Source organism: Hemitrygon akajei, chromosome 15 (assembly GCF_048418815.1).
Source record: "Hemitrygon akajei chromosome 15, sHemAka1.3, whole genome shotgun sequence".
Classification (NCBI taxonomy): Eukaryota; Metazoa; Chordata; class Chondrichthyes; order Myliobatiformes; family Dasyatidae; genus Hemitrygon; species Hemitrygon akajei.
Genome location: NC_133138.1, coordinates 39,218,472 through 39,238,715, shown reverse-complemented (window position 1 = coordinate 39,238,715; position 20,244 = coordinate 39,218,472). Strand labels below are relative to the sequence as shown.

General features: G+C 40.8%; 1 protein-coding gene across 1 annotated transcript in view; it reads left to right on the top strand.

Annotated features, from left to right (window-relative positions):
- LOC140739555 (uncharacterized) overlaps window positions 1-20,244 on the top strand; it is a 52,986-nt gene that overhangs the window by 11,094 nt on the left and 21,648 nt on the right. The window contains exons 2-3 of the mRNA XM_073067950.1: window positions 13,848-14,402; window positions 14,826-15,114. Of these exons, the coding sequence (XP_072924051.1) occupies window positions 13,848-14,402; window positions 14,826-15,114 (844 nt within the window). The remainder of the gene's footprint in view (window positions 1-13,847; window positions 14,403-14,825; window positions 15,115-20,244) is intronic.

Here is a 20,244-nt window from a genome sequence, read left to right as displayed (position 1 = left end):
GAACCTACAAATATCTCTGATAAAAACAAGCCCGCAGAGCTACTTTGAAATTCTCACCCTCTCCTTAAATGCATGCATTCAGGTAAGAGACATTACAACACTAAGAGAAGCACTCTAACTGTCTATACTTCTTATTTTTATAAACTTTCATCCGGCGTCCATTCAGTCTCCGAGGAATCAGAAGAAAAAGCTCACAACGATCAATTGAACGTGATAATCGAAAATTTATTCCATTTATTTTCTACTACTACTGTGTGGTAAACCAGATGTTTTCTCTGCCTCTTGCCATCTGTCTTATCTCTTACTTTGCAGTTTCGTTAGTTCTGACACATTAAATAATTCAGTCACATTGAAATACTTTAGTACTTTGCATATTTTAATCCAGCCTGCAACTTCAAGCTGATCATCTTCATATGAACATTTACAGTTTATTTTTGCTCTCAAATTTAGATCACATATTTATTCCGGTATTACTAATCTCCTTGGATGGAGGAAGTTGTCAGATGATCTACCCTATCTACATTTCCTGACAAAGCGTTAGCTATTAAATACAAAATACCCTAACTCACATGTGGAATGCGAATAACATAAATTTGTTTCCTTAGCTGCATTGAGGTATCCTGCTTTCTGGTAAATAGTTAAATTGTGGAACCAATTTAAGGTCTCAACTTAACTGATTTCACTTCTGAACCCCATCCGTACATAGATCTGTATGTGACGCTAAAGGAGTCAATCTTCATTCAACATTCGAGAAGGCAATACACACTGTCACCATTAGCAGTTCAGCTAAATCTCCTGGACCTGTGATGGAACAAATGAAAGTATTCCAGTATTCGGTGGCACGGTGAAGTATGAACTAGCCAACTAAATACGTTCAATAATCCCTACAGGACAATATAGAAAGTGCAGTGCAGATATAGTAAGATGCAAGATCATAACGGTGCAAACTGCGAGAACATAAGATTTTCTTATCATCCCAGGAAATACCCCAAGCATGCTTTAACAGTACGGTAGAAGCTGTCATGAAGCCTAGTGGTACATGTTATTAGGCTTTTCTGTCTTCTACCTGATGGGTGGTGGGAGAATTTGGAATGCCCGGGGTATATATTATAACATGGGTTCCTGAATGAAATGAAACTTTCTGTATATTAATGGTGCATAGGTGTTATCGGTGAGGACACGCAGGTTTCAGCAGTCCACTAAAGAACGTATGCACACAATCAATCCAGCTTGTTATTCCACTGGTCGAACACTGAACGACAGCACCGACGGAAGTGGCCAGCTCCCAACTCAACTTGGAGGTAGCACCGCATAAGTTGCAACGTTCCCTCTCTTGGGCTGCTGCAACAGGCAAGCTCGCTGCTTGAGGCCGATTCCTAGCTACAACAGAGGATACACAGCTCCGCCACCCGCCCCCCTCCCCCCGCCGCCGTCTCTCTCTCTCTCTCTCTCTCTCTCCAATAAACAAGGGAAATGATCTTGCAGCATTTTACATTATCAGTGTTCAACAGGATCTTGCCATCGCAAGGGAAATATCCAAGTGAATCACTAGCTGTTAGACTGGACACTGCCTTCCTGTAGCAGCCATTAACATGGTCCGCACCAGGTCCAGCTCCTCCGCTAATGAACAACTCGCTGGTTGGTCGACCTGCAGTTCCTGAACTTCTTATTGTCCAGTGTTACGTAACCCCGAAACCAGGTAACTTACCAGCAAAGATAGATGGATCAGCTGAGCCGGATGCTACTATTTTCAAACGTTTTATTCAAAAAGGGCACAAACGTATGGTTAATACGAAACATTCAGATCATATACATCGTCAAAACTCAATCTAAAACACCGGTGTAACCATAATCAATCAGAAGTAAGCTCTACAGTTGTCTAGGGGTAATACTGAGTCCAATTGAAACATGAAGAGTCACTCAGAAGTGTGCAGGCTTTTCCCTTTTGGGAACCGCTGGGGTTTTCACGTTGTAGAGAGCGAGAGATGATTTAGAAAAGATAAACACTTGCCCGTCGTCTTGGCAGAGCAAATCCTTGGAATCAGGGGAGCAGACTTCCCCGTTGTTAGTTAAAAGCAGTCTTTCGTTGGTTCTAGCCACAGATTCGAAATTCGGAATCTAACGCACGTGGCTTCCTTCAAAATGCCTTCCCGCTCCCACGGGAATCGATATCGTGCTTCCTTGGTGTCTCCTGGGTGCGTCTGAGGGTCCCCCCCCCCCCAAGACCCTCCTTTATACTTCTTCACGGGATCGCAGGTGTCAATCAAGTTGCAGGTAATGCGATCTCTCTCTCAACCAGCCCACTTTGCCCGAGGGCTTTTCACGTGGTCTCCATGAGACAATAGTCAATATCACCTTTATTCTGCTTCTTGGGAGAACGTGGTCTCTCTCTCTCTCTCTCCCATTTTCCTGTGTCTATTCAGCATGTCTCTTCCTCTTTTGGTTCAGCTGACCCCCCCTTGACTAGGGTTCTTGAGATTCTCACAAAGGAGGGGGCCAACGGCATAACACCAGCATCGTCTTGCGATCTTAAAAAAAAATGTTCCTGAGACTATCATACGAAGGCAGGACAGCGCCTCTGCTTTCTTAGAAATTTGCGTATATTCGGGCAGCCACCAAGAACATTGACAAACTTCTACATACTGCAGGGTATTCTAACTGGAAGCATCACGTCTAATATGTAAACTCTAATGCCCAGAAAAGGAAAAGACTGCAGTAAGCGGTGGGTAGTGCCCAGTTAATAAATGACAAATCCCTACCTACAAGGAGATTGTATGTATACAATAATGCAGTATTTATCGTAAGAGACCACCAGCATCCGGATCATGTTTCGTCCTGCTATCTGCCATCGGGCAAGAGGTAGAGATGGCTTACTCTCTACTCCACTAGGTTTATGAACATATATTACCCTACAACCGTCAGGCACCTGAACCGGCGTGAATAACTTCTTTCGCCGCTATGGTGAACGGATTCAATGATGTACACACCCACATCCATTGACTCGTTACACGTACTTTGATAACCATTTTAATTTCAACTTTGAACTTTGAAATTTGATAAGCCTGGATCGTTACATGCCAAGTTACTTTGGCCTCCTGAGAAGTAGAGTCATTGTTAAGCTTTGTTTACAATGAATTATGCATGACTGGACGAGGATAGATTATTTGTGAATTTCTTTCAGATGAAAGTGAAGCTTTCAATCCTCTCAAATTCCGCCCATTTCATGTAGATGCACAATCTTCCTACCTGAAGTCAATGATCAGATAAATCTCTGATACGGGATGCTGTTCACGTGGTACTTGATCCTACAATCCCGGACAAAATGTCTGGACACTACAATAAATTATCACTGACAGAGGAGGATATCCTTCCTTTCATATTCTTCGTGTCTTCTAATATCTATGGAATGTGTTCTGACTTTGTTCTTTGCGTCACAAGCATTTTTCCAGCTATCTGAACAAACTGAAATCCTCTAAATGCGGTATTTTACTCCTGGACACTCCTAGTTTCTTTCCCTGGTAGATTGGTGTGAATTTGCCAATTCCAGGTAACCTCCGCCCACAGATCCGATCCCATCTATATCCTTCCCATCGTCCACTGCCCATATGCTATATATTCAGTTTCCTATACGCACTTCAACAGCCATCACTAATTTTCATTTCTCCCACTGTTCCATCCACTTACTACATGTCATCGTCTTTTCTCGTGCTTGCAATCTGCATCAGCAGAGTACTTTGTGTACCCTAAGCCTTAGGTACATCATGTTGGTGCACTGGGATAACGCAGCTAAAACTCTACCATAAAACTACAATTCTGTGCAAACTCTTCGGTACATACATATCACACATACATACATAGAGACACACACACACACACACACACACACACACACACACACACACACACACACACACACACACACACACACACACACACACACACCCTCCCGTGTGTGTGTGTGTATGGTCCATAAGATTTTTGCACGGCACTGTTACTTTAATTTACTGCTTGCCTTTTACAGTTTACATTAATAACTACAGAAACGTTATTTCTTGAACCAATGTGCAATATTTACATATCTGCAGAATGCTCCCCAAAAGCAAGCATATAAGGCATAGACTTCATCAGTGAGCTTACTTAATTGCCATTTACAGTGTTGTGCAGAAGTATTAGGTGCCATTATTATATACAATATACGTGTCTACGATTTTTGCCCAGTACTGTAGTTCTTTATCATTCTCGTGAATATATTTTTACCACTTAGAAGCACATCAGTGTTTGGTCTGTATTATTCACTTTAACTTCCAGAGCTGCTTTGTAAATTATTTTAATTTTTTTATTATTTTAATAGTACGTCTGAAAAAATTCCCTTTTTGTACAGTCTGGAAGATAACCTATATTTAGCGTTCTCTTAACCACAGAGTCAACCTACGCAGCTGCTTTGAGCATCCTATGGACTCGGACCCCAAGAACTCTCTGATCCTCCACACTGTCAAGAGTCTTACATTAATACAATATTCTGCCATCATATTTGACCTATCAAAATTAATCACCTCAAAAACTCCATTTGCCACTTCTCAGCCCAGTTCTGAATCCTATCAATTTCCGGCTGTAACCTCTGACAGCCCTCCACACTATCCACAACACCACCAACTTTTGTGTCACCAGTAAACTTACTCACCCACTTCCTCATCCAGGTCATATATAAAAATCACGAAGAGTAAATGTCAGAACAGATCCCTGAGGCACTCTACTGGTTACTGAACTCCATGCAGAATATGACCCATGTACAACCACACTTTGCCTTCTGTGGGCAAGCCAGTTCTCGGTCCACAAAGCAATGTCCCCTTGGATGCCATGCCTCCTTACTTTCTCAATAAGCCTTGCATGGGGTACTTTATCAAATGCCTTGCTGAAATCCTTATACACTACACCCACTGTTCTTCCTTCATCGTTGTGCTTAGTTATATCATTTATGTGCTTATCCAAATTTTCGTTCAATGTGCAAATCCATCCTACTAACACCACTTCGGAGAGTACCTCTTTCCACACCCTCAACACATTCTGAGTGAAGAAGACCTACTCCTCCTCGTCCCGTTCCCCTTAAACATATCATCTTTCGCCATTAACCCATGAGCTGTATGTATAATGTCACCCAAACTCAGTGGAAAGAAACTGATTCCATTAACCTTACTTAGTCCTCCCATCACTTGTATACATTATGTTGTTCTTATTCTGCCAACAGCCATCTTACTCCACCACTATCACATTTTTCACAATAGTGAAATGCAACAATGTGTATACATTTACGTGTTGGTACATTTCTCTCCAGTTAGGATAAATCCACTTCATCTACTACGTTGCCGTGCAATCCAGTCCAAAAATTCACTCTTCATTTTTGACTGTACATGATTTTCCCCCATAGCATCGAAGATCAACATTTCCACTGTCAGCGAAGTTGATGTCCATAATCTTTCCAACTCTAAGACAAGAAAGAAGATATTGAGCTAGATGTCATTTTTGACTACAATCAACAGCCACTTTGTTTTCTCCAGTCACTATATTTTCTTGAGTCTAATTCAAATCTGTGTTCCACAAACTTCGCTCAGAATACTACTCCATTTTAACTTCACAAAGACCGATTGGAAATTCAACTCTCCAAACATGGCCAAATCTTTAAACATTTTATTGTTCACTTTCGAAAGGCTCATGGATGTGACAATATGTTATTTTACGTAAATACTTTTTCACCTGTTCTTTTGGACAGAACTTTTTATGCATATTGGTAACACTATAGCATGTTCTCATTTCAAGCGTTAGCAGTACACGTCAGGTTGCGTGTTGTTGAATTGTAGTCCCGCAGTACATCATGTCAACGCGAAAAATTAATTACACACACTCTCACGTCTCAGTTTCTGTCATTGAATCCACAGTCTTCTGTGCTTTAATTGCCCGCCCAGATGTTTAAAGTTTGTCAAGCCCTCCTGTGTTCTACTGCTCTATGTTCTGAGCTCTACATGGCAAATTGACAAAATAAATTTATAATAATGTTAACATCATATTGACTTGCTTGTCTGTGAAATACGTGCTAAAGTAACCGCACTACAGAGTGATCCATTGTCATCCAATACGATTTGTTGCAATTAAAACCAGGGCAAAATGACGCAAAGCAGATATGCAAAATATTGTAATCAATACATATCATAATTCAGTTGCCACTTTTTTTTTGCTCTTAGCACCTGCTTTTGTTAAGAGTGATGAACAGACCTGATGGACAATGGGGTAAAGAGTTAACCATTCCCACCCCCCCAGAGAACCACGAACTATTACTATTGCTATGCTGACCATGAGAAAGAGAGACGAAAAACAGGCAAGAACATCTGCGACAGATAAGAGAGAGAGGGAGTTTGCTGATTAACTGTATTGTGGCTCCTTTTGAATTATCTACTGTTTCGCTGAAAAGACAATAGTTTGCTCGGTAACATTCCTCAGTGGACTGCAGGAGTGGCCTGATTTGATGGTCATAGTCATTCAGAATTGATGGATAGCTGAGTCCCCGTTAGTAGGGATAAAAAAAGACAGGTCTGGAGAGACACCCTCCAGACATGTCAGTGGACACTGATTGAGTGTTGGAACCCACAAGAAAGGTGGGAGCTTCGGAGACCGAACCGGGAGATCGGCCAGTAAAGCACACAGTGTTACAGCAGGGCCGGTCGGGACTTGTGTGTGTGTGTGTCTACTCATGCCAGAGTGAAGAGTCCACCACAGAAGAACGGTCTGGCTGAAGACCAGAGGGGTCATAACTGAATGACCACAACGATACGACGGATTAAGAAAGCAAAGGAAGGTTTGGCTGCTGCAGCTGTTACATCTCTCTCTCTCTCTCTCTCTCTCTCTCTCTCTCTCTCTCTCTCTCTCTCTCTCTCTCTCTCTCTCTCTCTCTCTCTCTCTCTCTCTCTGTCTCCAACGATTACAACATAACAAGCATTACTACCTCAGCACTCATGAACTGAACTGAACTTTATATTCTATGACAATTCATTTACCCCTACACATCGATAGAGCTTGTTTATTATTGATTATTATTATTATTCGAACACTTTTAGGTTTATTACTGCTACCTTGTGTTATATGTATATTTGCATTATTGATATGGTTTTGCTTATTTTTATTCATAAACACCTTTAAATATAGTACCACCAGACTCCAATGGAAACTTCTATCTCTGCTGGTCTGACACCCAGTTACGGGGTACGTAACACTTTGTTAATGCAAATGTCTCATTAGCCAACCATGCAGCAGCAACTCTATCAATAGAAGCATGTAGGTTCTGGTTTTGTTCAAATCAAAAATCAGAATGAGAGAAAAATATGTCCTAAGCGATTTTGACCGTGGAATGATTGTTAATATGAGACCGCTGGTTTTAGTACCTCAGAAACTGCTGATCTCCTGGGATTTTCACGCGCAACAGTTTTTTTTTTTCAAATTGTATTACATTAAATGTTCTATATTTTAAAACACGTCGTTTCATAATAGAAAACAGAAGACATACAGCTCATGGAATTAATACGACTTGACATGGGCATCTAGTAATTCGGGTTCGATCCCAATTGCTATCAATAATCTTTAACCTAAAACACAATAGAAAGGCGAAAGTTTAAGGAACTGAGTAGTTGAAAATACAAGCTAGAGCCAAACAACATAAAATACGCTCTCAGTCTTTATTGTTGCTCGGGAATATAATCCCTAAAAAATCATATACCGCTCTTCTTCGCACAGCTTCTTCCAGAAAATTAAACAAGATCTCACAACATACCCTCGCAAAGAACGCCATCGTTTCCTCCACTTAGATACATTCTTTTCCTAGCTAGTCGTTAATTTAGATAAAATAAAGACTTGTTTGACAATCAATTTCGTTCTCATACACGCATATGCACACATGCGCAAACATACTCTCACACATATTAGATCTCTCTCTCTCTCTCTCTCTCTCTCTCTCTCTCTCTCTCTCTCTCTCTCTCTCTCCCCCCCCCCCCTCACTCACTCACTCACTCACTCACTCACTCTCTCTCGATCGCAACGTTACGTGTAGTGCAAACATGATCAAGCTCTAGTCAACATTGGACAACATAGTTCTTCAAAGTTAAAGCTTACCCTGAATTTCAAACCGCTGGTCATGCTACTGCCTCAAAGTTCCAATGATTCACGGTGGTCAATCGTGATTTTTTTGTGCGTGCGTCAGAAATTTAGAACATAGAACGTAGAAATTTACAGCACATTACAGACCTTCGGCCTACAATGTTGTACCGACCATGTAACCTACACTATAAACTGCCTATAATTTCCCAAGCGCATAGCCCTCTATTTTTCTAAGTCCATGTACCTATCCTACCCATCCGGTTTCCGGATCTTTTTAAAAGAATAGAACCGCTGTACCCTGCCACGAATGTTGTAAAAGGCGAATAAGGAGAGTTGGGCATAGGGCTCACAGACCTATCCTGTAAAAATAATTATTGCTACAGAAACATCAGCATCAAAACCAAGCCAGCCAGTCTTGGGAGAGGTAGGGCATCTTCTTGAGAGCCGTATGACGTGGAGAACGAAAGCCGAAGGCAAGCTCCTCCACCAAAAAAACCTACTGTCAACCAGAAAGACCTCCATCTGGCCATCTGGAATGTGTGAAGCTGGGAAAACCCTACAAGTGGCAAAAGAATTTCAGAATAATAAATTAGATGTTTTGGGACTCTGTGAAACTAGATGGACAAATTCAGGGCAAGTACAACTCACTTCAGGAGAAACTATGATCTATTCAGGACACATGGAAGGGATGTTCCATGTAGGATTAATGATAGGGAGTAGGATTAATGTTATCAAAACAAGCAAAGAGATCACTTTTGGCTAGGGAAACAGCAGGACCCAGGATCGTGTCTGCATCCTTCTGCACCAGTAATAGGAGAATAAAGCAAATCATTGTGTTAGCCTATGTCCCTACAGATGACATGGGCACCATTGTCAAGGAAGATTTCTACAACAGACTGCAAGTGCTCCAGGAGAAGCTGAAAAGAAGAGACGTCTTAATGTTACTTTAATTAATGTAATTAACTTCTGAGTAGGTAATGGAGGCAGCAGTTAGGCCAGTCGAGTGCTACGTATGCAGGATGTGGGAAGTCAAGGACAGCACAAGTGTCCCTGATGACCACACCTGTCAAAATTGCATCCAACTGCAGCTCCTGACCAAACCGAGTTAGGGAACTGGACCCGGAGCAGGATGAACTTTGGATCATTCTTGAGGCAGAGGCAGAAATAGACAGGAGTTTCAGGGAGATAGTTACTCCTAAAAGTCTGGAGACAGGTAGCTGGGTGACTGGCAGGAGAGGGAAGCGGAATAGAGAGGAAATGCAGAGCACCCATGTGGCCATACCGTTTTGTATACTGATAGAGGGGTCGACCTACCAGGGACAAGATGTAGTGGTGGCGTCTCTGGGACAGAGACTAGACCCTCAGCACAGAAAAGAGGGAAAAGAGGAGAGCAGTAGTCTGTTCCCTCCCTGGTGCCAGGGTCCGCTGTATTTCGGATCGAGTTCTTGATATTCTCTGGCTGGTGAGCAGCCAGATGTGGTCCATGTAGGGATCAATGACGTGGATAGAGAGAAGGAGGGGGTCCTGCAAAGAGAGTCTAGAGAGTTAGGCGCAAAGTTAAAGGACTGGACCTCTCGGGTTGCAATCTCAGGACTGCTCCCCGTGGCACGTGCTAATGAGGCTAGAAATAGGAAGATAATGCAGTTAAATACGTAGCTAAAGAAATGGTGCAGGACGGAGGGCTTCATGATTCTGGACAATTGGGCTTTGTTCCAGGGAAGGTGAGACCTTTTCCGAAGGGACAGCTGGCACCTGAATTGGAAGGGGACTAACATCCTTGCGGGTAGGTTAGCTAGTGCTGCTCCGGGGAGTTCAAACTAGATTTGTAGGGAACCAGAGATTTAGGGCAGATGGTGAGGTGCAGGAGGATAACGGTCGTGCGAGGACTGCTTGTGTGGACAGAAATAAAAGGTTTCTATGTGATAGAAATGTTCTCAGGTGTCAAGCTGAAGAGACTGGGAAAGAGGGGCCTGGCTATCAAATAGAGAAATATAGTAGACAGCTTTTGAAGGAGGGTAGGCAAGTGATAGAGAAGGGACGCACTCAGACTGAAGGTTTGAGATGTATCTATTTTAACGCAAGGAATATTGTGAACAAAGCGGATGAGCTTAGAGCGTGATCAGTACTTGGAGATGTGGTGGCCGTTACAGAGACTTGGATGGCTCAGGGACAGGAATGGTTACTTCAAGTGCTGGGTTTTAGATGTTTCAGAAAGGACGGGGGGAGGCAGAAAAGGTGGGGGCGTGGCACTGTTGATCAAAGATTAGGTTGTCACGGCCGCAGAAAAGTTAGAAGTCATTGAGGGGCTGTCTACGGAGTCTCTGTGGATGGGGATTAGGAACAGGAAGGGGTCAATCACTTTACTGGGTGTTTTTATAGGCTGCATAATAGTAACAGGGATATCGAGATGGGGAAGCAGATCCTGGAATGGTGTAATAATAACAGAGCTGTCATGAGAGAGTTGAATATCACAAATATCGATTGGCATCTCCCTAGATCACGGGGCTTAGATGGGGTGGAGTTTGTTAGGTGTGTTCAGGAACGTTTCTTGACACAATATGTAGATAGGCCTACAAGAGGAGAGGCTATACTTGATTTGGTATTGGAAAATGAACCTGGTCAGGTGTCAGATCTCTCAGTGTGAGAGCATTTTGGAAATAGTGATCATAATTCTATTTCCTTTACCATAGCATTGGAGAGAGATAGGAACAGGCAAGTTAGAAAAACGTTTATTTGGAGTGAGGAGAATTATGAGGCTATCAGGCAGGAAATTGGAAGCTTAAATTGGAAACAGATGTTCTCAAGAAAAAGTACGGAAGAAATGAGGCAAACGTTCAGGAATTATTTGTGTAAAGTTCTGCATAGGTATGTTCCAATGAGGCAGGGAAGTTATGGCAGGGCACAGGAACCGTGGTGTACAAGGCTGTATTAAATCTAGTCAAGGTGAAAAGAAAAGATGACAAAAGGTTCAGAGAGCGAAGTAATGTTAGAGATCTAGAAGATTATAAGGCTACCAGGAAGGAGCTAAAGAAGGAGTTTGGAGAGCTAGAAGAGGCCATCAGAAGGCCTTGGGGGACAGGATTAAGGAAAACCCCAAGACATTCTACAAGTATGTGAAAAGCAAGAGTATAAGAAGTGAAAGAGCAGGACCTATCAGATGTGACAATGGGAAAGTATGTATGGAACCGGAGGAAATAGCAGAGGTACTTAATGAATACTTTGCTTCAGTATTCACTATGGAAAAGGCTCTTGATGATAACAGTGACGACTTGCATAAGATGCAGCAGATTGAACAGCTTGGGCATGCAGATATTAAGAAGGAGGATGTGCTGGAGCTTTTGGAAAGCATCAAGTTGGATAAGTTGCCGGGCCCGGATGAGATGCACCCCAGGCTACTGTGGGGGGGGGGGGTGGGTTGGGGGGTGAGGGAGGAGATTACTGAGCCTCTGGCGATGATCTTTGCATCATCAGTAGGGGCGGGAGTGGTTCTGGAGGATTGCAGGTTTGCGAACGTTGTTCCTTTATTCAAGAAAGGGAGTAGAGGCAGACCGGGAAATTATAGACCAGTGCGTCTTAAGTCAGTGATTGGTAAGGATGGAAAAGATCCTGAGAGGCAGGATTTCTGAACATTTGGAGAGATATAATATGATTAGGAATAGTCAGCACGGCTTTATCAAGGGCAGATCGTGCCCGACGAGCCTGATTGAATTTTTTGAGGATGTGACTAAACATATTGATGAAGGAAGCGCAGTAGATGTAGTGTATATAGATGGTACCCCATGCAAGGCTTATTGAAAAAGTAAGGAGGCATGGGATTCAAGGGGACATTGCTTTGTGGATCCAGAACTAGCTTGCGCACAGAAAGCAAAGTGTGGTTGCAGACGGGTCAAATGCTACATGGAGGTCGGTCACCAGTGGACAGCCTCGGGCATCTGTTCTGGGACCCTTACTCTTCCTGATGTTTATAAATGACCTGGATGATTAAGTCGAGGGATGTGTTAGTAAGTTTGCTGATGACACTAAGGTTGGAGGTGTTGTGGATAGTGTCGAGGGTTTGTCAGAAGTTACAGCGGGTCATTGATAGTATGCAAAACTGGGGTGAGAAGTTGCAGTTGCAGTTCAACTCAGATAAGTGTGAAGTGGTTCATTTTGGTAGGTCAAACATGATGGCAGAATATAGTATTAATGATAAGATTCTTGGCAGTGTGGAGGATACGAGGTTATCTTGGTGTCCGAGTCCATGGGACGGTCAAACCAACTGCGCAGGTTGACCCAATGGTTAAAAAGGCGTACAGTGTATTGGCCTTCATCTATCGTGGAATTTAATTTAGCAGCCGAGAGGTAATGTTGCAGCTATATGGGACGCTGATCAGACCTCACTTGGTGTACTGTACTCAGTATTGGTCGCCTCACTACAGGAAGGATGTGAAAGCCATAGAAAGGGTGCAGAGGAGGAGTATAGGAAACTGATACAGGACTTTGTGATATGGTGCAACTCAAACTACCTGCGTCTCAATATCACCAAGTCCAAGGAGATGGTGGTGGACTTTAGGAGATCTAGGCCTCATATGGAGCCAGTGATCATTAATGGAGAATGTGTGGAGCAGGTTAAGACCTACAAGTATCTGGGAGTACAGTTAGACGAGAAGCTAGACTGGACTGCCAACACAGATGCCTTGTGCAGGAAGGCACAGAGTCGACTGTACTTCCTTAGAAGGTTGGCGTCATTCAATGTCTGTAGTGAGATGCTGAAGATGTTCTATAGGTTAGTTGTGGAGAGCGCCCTCTTCTTTGTGGTGGCGTGTTGGGGAGGAAGCATTAAGAAGAGGGACGCCTCACGTCTTAATAAGCTGGTAAGGAAGGCGGGCTCTGTCGTGGGCAAAGTACTGGAGAGTTTAACATTGGTAGCTGAGCGAAGGGCGCTGAGTAGGCTACGGTCAATTATGGAAAACTCTGAACATCCTCTACATAGCACCATCCAGAGACAGAGAAGCAGTTTCAGCGACAGGTTACTATCGATGCAATGCTCCTCAGTCAGGATGAAGAGGTCAATACTCCCCAATGCCATTAGGCTTTACAATTCAACCGCCAGGACTTAAGAACTTTTTAAAAGCTATTATTAATGCTTTTTGAGATAGTGATTTAGATGCATATCATATTTTTTTACTGAGTTAAGTATTGTATGTAATTAGTTTTGCTACAACAAGTGTATGGGACATTGGAAAAAAAGTTGAATTTCCCCATGGGGATGAATAATGTATCTATCTATAAGGATGTTGCCTGGATTGGGGAGCATATTTTAAGAGGATAGGCTGAGTGAATTCGGCCTTTTCTCCTTGCAGCGACGGAGGATGAGAGGTGACCTGATAGAGGTGTATCAGATGTTGAGAAGCCTTGATTTTGGATAGTCAGAGGCTTTTTTTCCCAGGACTGAAATGGTTGCCACAAGAGGACACTGGTTTAAGGTGCTGGGGAGTAGGTACAGAGGAGATGTCAGTGGTAAGTTTTTACTCAGAGAGTAGTGAGTGTGTGGCATGGGCTGCCGGCAAAGGTGGTGGAGGCCGATACGATACAGTCTTTTAAGAGACTTTTGGTTAGGTAGATGTAGCTTCGGAAAATAGAGGGCTACAGATAAGCCTAGTAATTTTTAGGGTAGGGGCATGTTCAAAACAAACCTTGTGGGCCGAATGACCCGTATTTTGCTGTAGGTTTTCTATGTTTCTACCAACATCTCATGGGAAATTTTAATGCTGTATTTGGAAATGACAACACAGGATTTGAAGAAATAATGGGGCAACATGGACTTGGAGCCAAAAATGAAAACGGAGAGCTATTTGTAGCCTTCTGTGCTCTCAACGTAATGGTAGTCGCTGGCAGCATATTCCCTCACAAGCAGATCCACAAGGCAACATGGATTTCACCAGATCATCAAACAGGAAACCAGATCTTCTATATGTGTATTTGTAAGAAGTTCAGAAGATCAATGCAGGATGTCAGAGTGTTCAGAGGTGCGGACCTGGTATCAGATGATCATCTTGTTATTGTTAAGCTTCAGCTCAAACTCAAAAGGAACTATGCGGCAACAAGCAAAATGAAAAGCTATGCAACACAGTTTCTGAAAGACCAGGGGGAAAGACAACAATTCAACGTAGTATTGCTGATCAGATTTCAAGCCTTGGAGAACCTAAATGAAGAATCAAGTGTGGAGCGGATCTGGGAACAAGCCAAAGATGTCTGGACTTGTACATGTGAAGAAGTTCTAGGTAAGAAAGACTGTCAACACAGACCATGGATTTCTGCTGAAACATTCAGAAAAAAATAGAGTAAAGAAAAGCAAAATAGGATGCACTTAATAAGACCAAAACAAAAGCATCAAAGACTGTTGCACAGAAAAACTATGCAGAAGCAAATAAGAAAGTGAACGCAAGCATCAGAATGTACAAAATAATTTATATTGAAGACTAGCAAAGAAGCAGAGGAGGACGTGTTAAAAGGGAACAGGAAAGGACTGTACGACACAACCAATAAACTCTCTGGGAAATTTCAACCAGTGGAAAGACCAATTAAGGATAAAGAAGGACAAGTTCTGACAGGAGTTGAGGACCAGACCAAAAGATGGGCCGAACACTTTGAACAGCTTCTAAACAGACCATCACCACCAGAACCACTTGCCATCCCATAAGCAGAGAACGACCTAGAGATAGACTGTGGCACTCCTACCAAAGAAGAGATCAGAATGGCAATCAAGCTCCTAAAGGATGGTAAAGCTGCAGGACCAGATGGTATACCTCCAGAAGCACTCAAGAGCAGTATAGAAATGTCTATTGAAATTATGCACAATATCATAAAAAGGGTCCGGGAAGCAGAAGAAGTACCCAAGGACTGGAGTGCAGGACATCTAGTTAAAATCCCTAAGAAAGGAGATCTCCAGGAATGCAAAAGCTACAGAGGGATAATGTTGTTTGCAGTGCCAGGGTAAGTTCTGAACAGAATCATGTTAGAGAGATAGAAAAATGCAGTGTATGCAGTGTATGCAGTCACAGCTGGAGAGCCATGCGAAAGATAGCTTGATCTGGAAAGAGGTTGTTGATGGCTTATGCTCACTTCTGAGTTGAAAGGCAGAAGAAGAAGATGCACCTAGCTAAGAGGCTTTTAAAAGACCTCATTGTGTCTGCTTCCACCACCGCCGCTGGACGTGCATTCCACCCACCCACCACTCTCTGAGTGAAAAAAACAACATTTATCCAGTCCTTTAGAATACTGCACACTGCCAAGTGTCCTATCATTTATATTACATTTTGTCTTCAAATTGGACCTACCAAAAAGAAACACTTCACACCTATCTGGGTTGAAGTCCGTCTGCCATTTCTCAGCCAAGTTCTGCATACCATTGATGTCCCGTTGTAACCTATCCACAACACCCCCAATCTTTGTGTCATCAGCAAACTTACTAACCCACCCATCTATTTCTTCATTCAGGGCATTTGTAAAAATCACAAAGAGGAGGTATGCCAGAACACTTCCCTGTGTAACACCACTGGTCAGCAACCTCCATGCAGAATATGAACCATCTACAAACATCATTTGCCTTCTGTGGGCAAACTAATTCTGGATACACAGGGCAAGGTCTCATTGGAACATATGCCTTCTTACCTTCTGAAGGAGCTTTACATGGGAACTTTATCAAATGCCTTACTGAAATCCATATACTGCTACATCTGCTGCTCTACCTTCATCAATGTGTTTTGTTACATCCTCAAAGAATTCAATTAGGCTCGTAAGGCATGAACTGCCCTTGACAAAAATGTGCTGAGTATCCCTAATTTATGGTATTTATGGTAAACAAAATCCCAGTAGCCTTTAGCTTTTCTTTTTAAATGTTTTAAAATTTAATTTTAATCTATGTTTTAATACATTCATAAGTACACATTGAGATAATAAGAAAAATAATAAGACATTTAAGTAGATAATTATGTGCGGTTGTAATTCCACCCTATTAGACTAAACAATGACAATAATTGTTAAGAAGAATAGTAATAATAGTGGATTAATAATAATTTCTATGTATCTCTTCTGAACGATTACTTTTGGTCCATAATATTATATGTAACCCTATGTAACTACCATTGTAGGATTTTATATCCTAACTCGTTCATGTTTGCTCCTACTCTCAAACATAATTATCCAATCCTTATGTACTTACTTACTTATTTTTTTTTATATTTTCCCCTTTCCCAAATCTTTTCCTTTATTTGTGTTAATTCCCTATTTTCCAAAAAAAAACCAATCGAACCAAGGGTGCTTACGTTATCAATATTACTGTGTTAATGAGATAAGCAATATAAATCATTATGACAGTAGTCCAGACTCTGCTTGCTTTGGGGTTATGAATTCAATCCATTTGTTCCAAATTTGATTAAATTTTTCTTTTTGAATTCTCAATGTGTAGGTCATCTTTTCCATTTTAAATATTTCCAAAATAATTTCATGCCAATCTCCTAACGTAGGTGATATTGGATTTAGGCACTTTCTGGTAATTGATTTCTTACTTGCTGCTAAGAGGACCTGTAGTAACTTCATGTTTTTCTTCTGATCCAAGAACAGTACATGTCCCAAATAGAGCGTCTCAAACTTCAGAGGTATCTGGGTCTTAAATTCCTGACCTATTCATAAGTACTATGAATACCTTTCCAATATAAACTTAATTTACGGCAATCCCAGAAAATATAAAAATGATTTGCCTCCTTGAAGCCACACTTTCTCCAATACATTACTTTTGTGTTTTTATATTTTTCCTGTTATGGGGTCTTGAAGTATCTTATAATATTTTTCCAACAATGTTCTCTCCAGATCAAAGAGTTAGACGAAGACCACTGAAAGCTACATATTTTCCCCCAAACATCCTCTGTAAGTACCAACCTCGCTTCTTTCTCCCACTTCTCTTTAATATACAATGTGTTTTCATTTTTAGCATGTAAGAGTACATTGTATAATCGAGAAATTGATTTACTTGGCATTGAACTGTAAGCTGAATTCAGAATCTTGAAAAATTCTAATTCTTCTGTTGATAGGTCTGTATATCTACAACTCTGGTTGATATAACGTCGTAATTGAAAGTACCTAAAAAAGTCATTAAGTTCTAGGCCATGTTTGTCCTGTAAGGATTGGAAACTTTGTAATACTCTTTTCTGTGTAAATGAGAGATAGGTTGTAAGATCTTTCTTTATCCATAGTTGAAATCTTTTATCTACTCAGTTGGGAAGAAATTCGGTATCATATGCACACCATCTAAACAGTTTTAATATGTTATTACTTCCACATGAATTAACCACCTTCTGCCATACTTTTAATGTAAGATTTATCCAGCTGATTTTAGACTTTTCCAATTGGCCTATCAACCTTTTGTCTGCTATTGAGGCATGCAGAGAAAAACTGTCAATCAATCTAAATTCAATTTCCTTCCATCTAGCCTTATATTCCTTATTACACCAGTATAACACAGGGGTTATCTGTGAAGCATAAAAATAATTTCTCAAACAAGGAAGTGCCATACCTCCTCCTTCCTTCCCTAACTGTAAGGTAGTAAATCGAATTCTAGGTTTCTTTCCTTGCCAGATAAAGTGGGAAATCCATTTGTCCCATCCCCTGAATTGATTATCGTCTGGACAGATAATATCCGGAAAAGATAAAGTAACCGAGGGAGAATATTCATTTTTATAGTATTTATACTTGAACTTAAACTTAGAAAGGGTATAAAATTCCATCTATGTTTTTATCTTTGAGATTAATGGCCCATAATTTATCTGTGATAACGTTGAAAGATCCTTTGGCAGGGTTATTCCTAAATATTTTAATGATGTAGCTTTCCACTCTGGATCATATGTATCCTGCAGTTTTTTGAATACTGTATAGTTTAGGGACATAACCTGCGTTTTCTTTACATTTGTTTTATAACCTGATACTTCCCCGAACTCAATCAACAGTATAAACAATCCTGTAAATGATTTTTTCTGGTTCACTCAGATAGACTAAAACGTCATCTGCGAATAACGCCACTTTCTGTTCAATCCCTGCCACCTTGATACCTTTTACAATTTCGCTCTGTCTTATTAGTTGGGCAAGCAGTACAATGTATAGCGCCAAAAGGAGAGGAGAAATTGGGCATCCCTGTCTAGTTCCTCTCTCTAGAATAAAGGAGTCAGAGAGGTCCCCATTTATCTTAATTCGAGCTGTGGGACTGTCATATAAAGTCTGGATTACTTTAATAAAATTTTCTTGAAAGCCAAATCTTCCTAACACTCTATATAGGAATGCCCAACGAACTGAATCAAAAGCTTTCTCAGCGTCTAGCCACACTGTCATTGTCTCTGTCCCACTCTTAGTAACCTGTTCTACTATGTGTAAAGTTCTCCTTATGTTGTCCTGAGTTTGTCTTTGTTGAATAAATCCAGTCATCCATCTAAGTGGATGAGGCCAGGTAAAAACTTTTCCAGTCTGCGCGCTAATATAGATGTAAATAATTTGTATTCCAAATTTAGAATACTGATGGGCCGTTAATTGCCACATTCTAATTTAACTTTACCCTCTTTAGGAATAACTGAAATAATCGCTTCTCTCCAGGAAGGTGGAATTTCTCCTCTCTCTAATATCCACTTAAAGGTGTTAAGTAGCAATGGGACTAACTGTGACTTCAGCGATTTGTACCCCTCTGAAATAAACCCATCAGAACCTGGAGACTTTCCGGTCTTTAATCTAGAGATGGCCACGTTCAGTTCTCTGACAGTTACTGGTTCTAATAGGCATTTGTTTTCTAAATCTGTGATCTTGGGTAGATCTAAAGAATTCAGTAAAGAGTCTATATAGGGCTCATTTGAGGCTCGGGGTTGAGAGTACAGTTCTTGATAATATGTTTCAAAACTCTCCTGAATTTTGCTTATTGTGCCCTCCATCAGCTTTGTCTTTGGATTCTTTATTTTGTTAATTGTATTATCTGCTTTTTGCTTACGTAATTTATATGCTAATGATCTAGCAGATTTACCTCCTACTTCATAATTCTTTTGTCTCAAGTAAAGAAAATTTCTTTGAGTTTCCAATGTATAAATATCATCAATTTCACTTTGCAATTTCTTAATTTCATGTTTTAAATTAGAATTAATTTTATTGCTATCTATAACTTGAAGTTGTTTTAATTTTCCTTGGAGGTCTGCTAATTTTTGTGCATTGACTTTTTTCATATGAGTAGTTAAGGAAATAATTTTTCCTCTCAGTACAGCTTTCAATGCATCCCATAAATCACTGTTGATGTTTACCCGGTGTCATTAAGGTCTAGGTATTCTTTAATTTCTCTCCTTAATCTCTCCATTACTTCCGGGTTATTGAGTATATGTGAATTTAACCTCCATAGTGTTTTCCTCTTTGTCCTTTCCAGGATTAGGGTCATAAAGACTGGGCTATCATCCGTCAAATCAATTGTTGCAATATTACAGTCTTTTATCCTGAGTCTATCAATGTTAAATATAAAAAAGTCTATCCTTGAATAGGCTGAATGATTGAAAAAATAATGTGTATAATCTTTACTAGTGGGGTGTAATTCCCTCCAAACATCTATAATTCCCAACTCCTCCATCAATGAAATCACTTTCCTAGTCAAAGGTTTGTTTTGAGTGAATATTCTTGAAGAATCTAATGCAGGATTTAACCTAATATTAAAATCCCCTCCACAGATTACTACCCCTTGAGAATTGGCCATTAGGTCAAAAATGTGCCTATAGCATGACCATTCACAACCTGGTGGAGCCTAGACTTTTAGCAATGTTATTTCTGTACCTTCTATTCTTCCTGTATTTTTACAAATCGTCCATCCTTGTCTTTAGTCTCTGAAATATGTTCATAATTAAGAGCACTTGATATTAAAGTTGCTAACCCTCTCTTGTGGTTCAATTTATATGATGAATAAAATACATGCTTAAAACCCATTCTTTTTAATTTTACATGTTCGGATTGGCTCATGTGCGTTTCCTGAAGGAAAACAATTTGTGCCCTCTCTTTTTTTCAATTTAGACATAATCTTATTTCTCTTAATTGGATTCAAAACCCCATTAACAT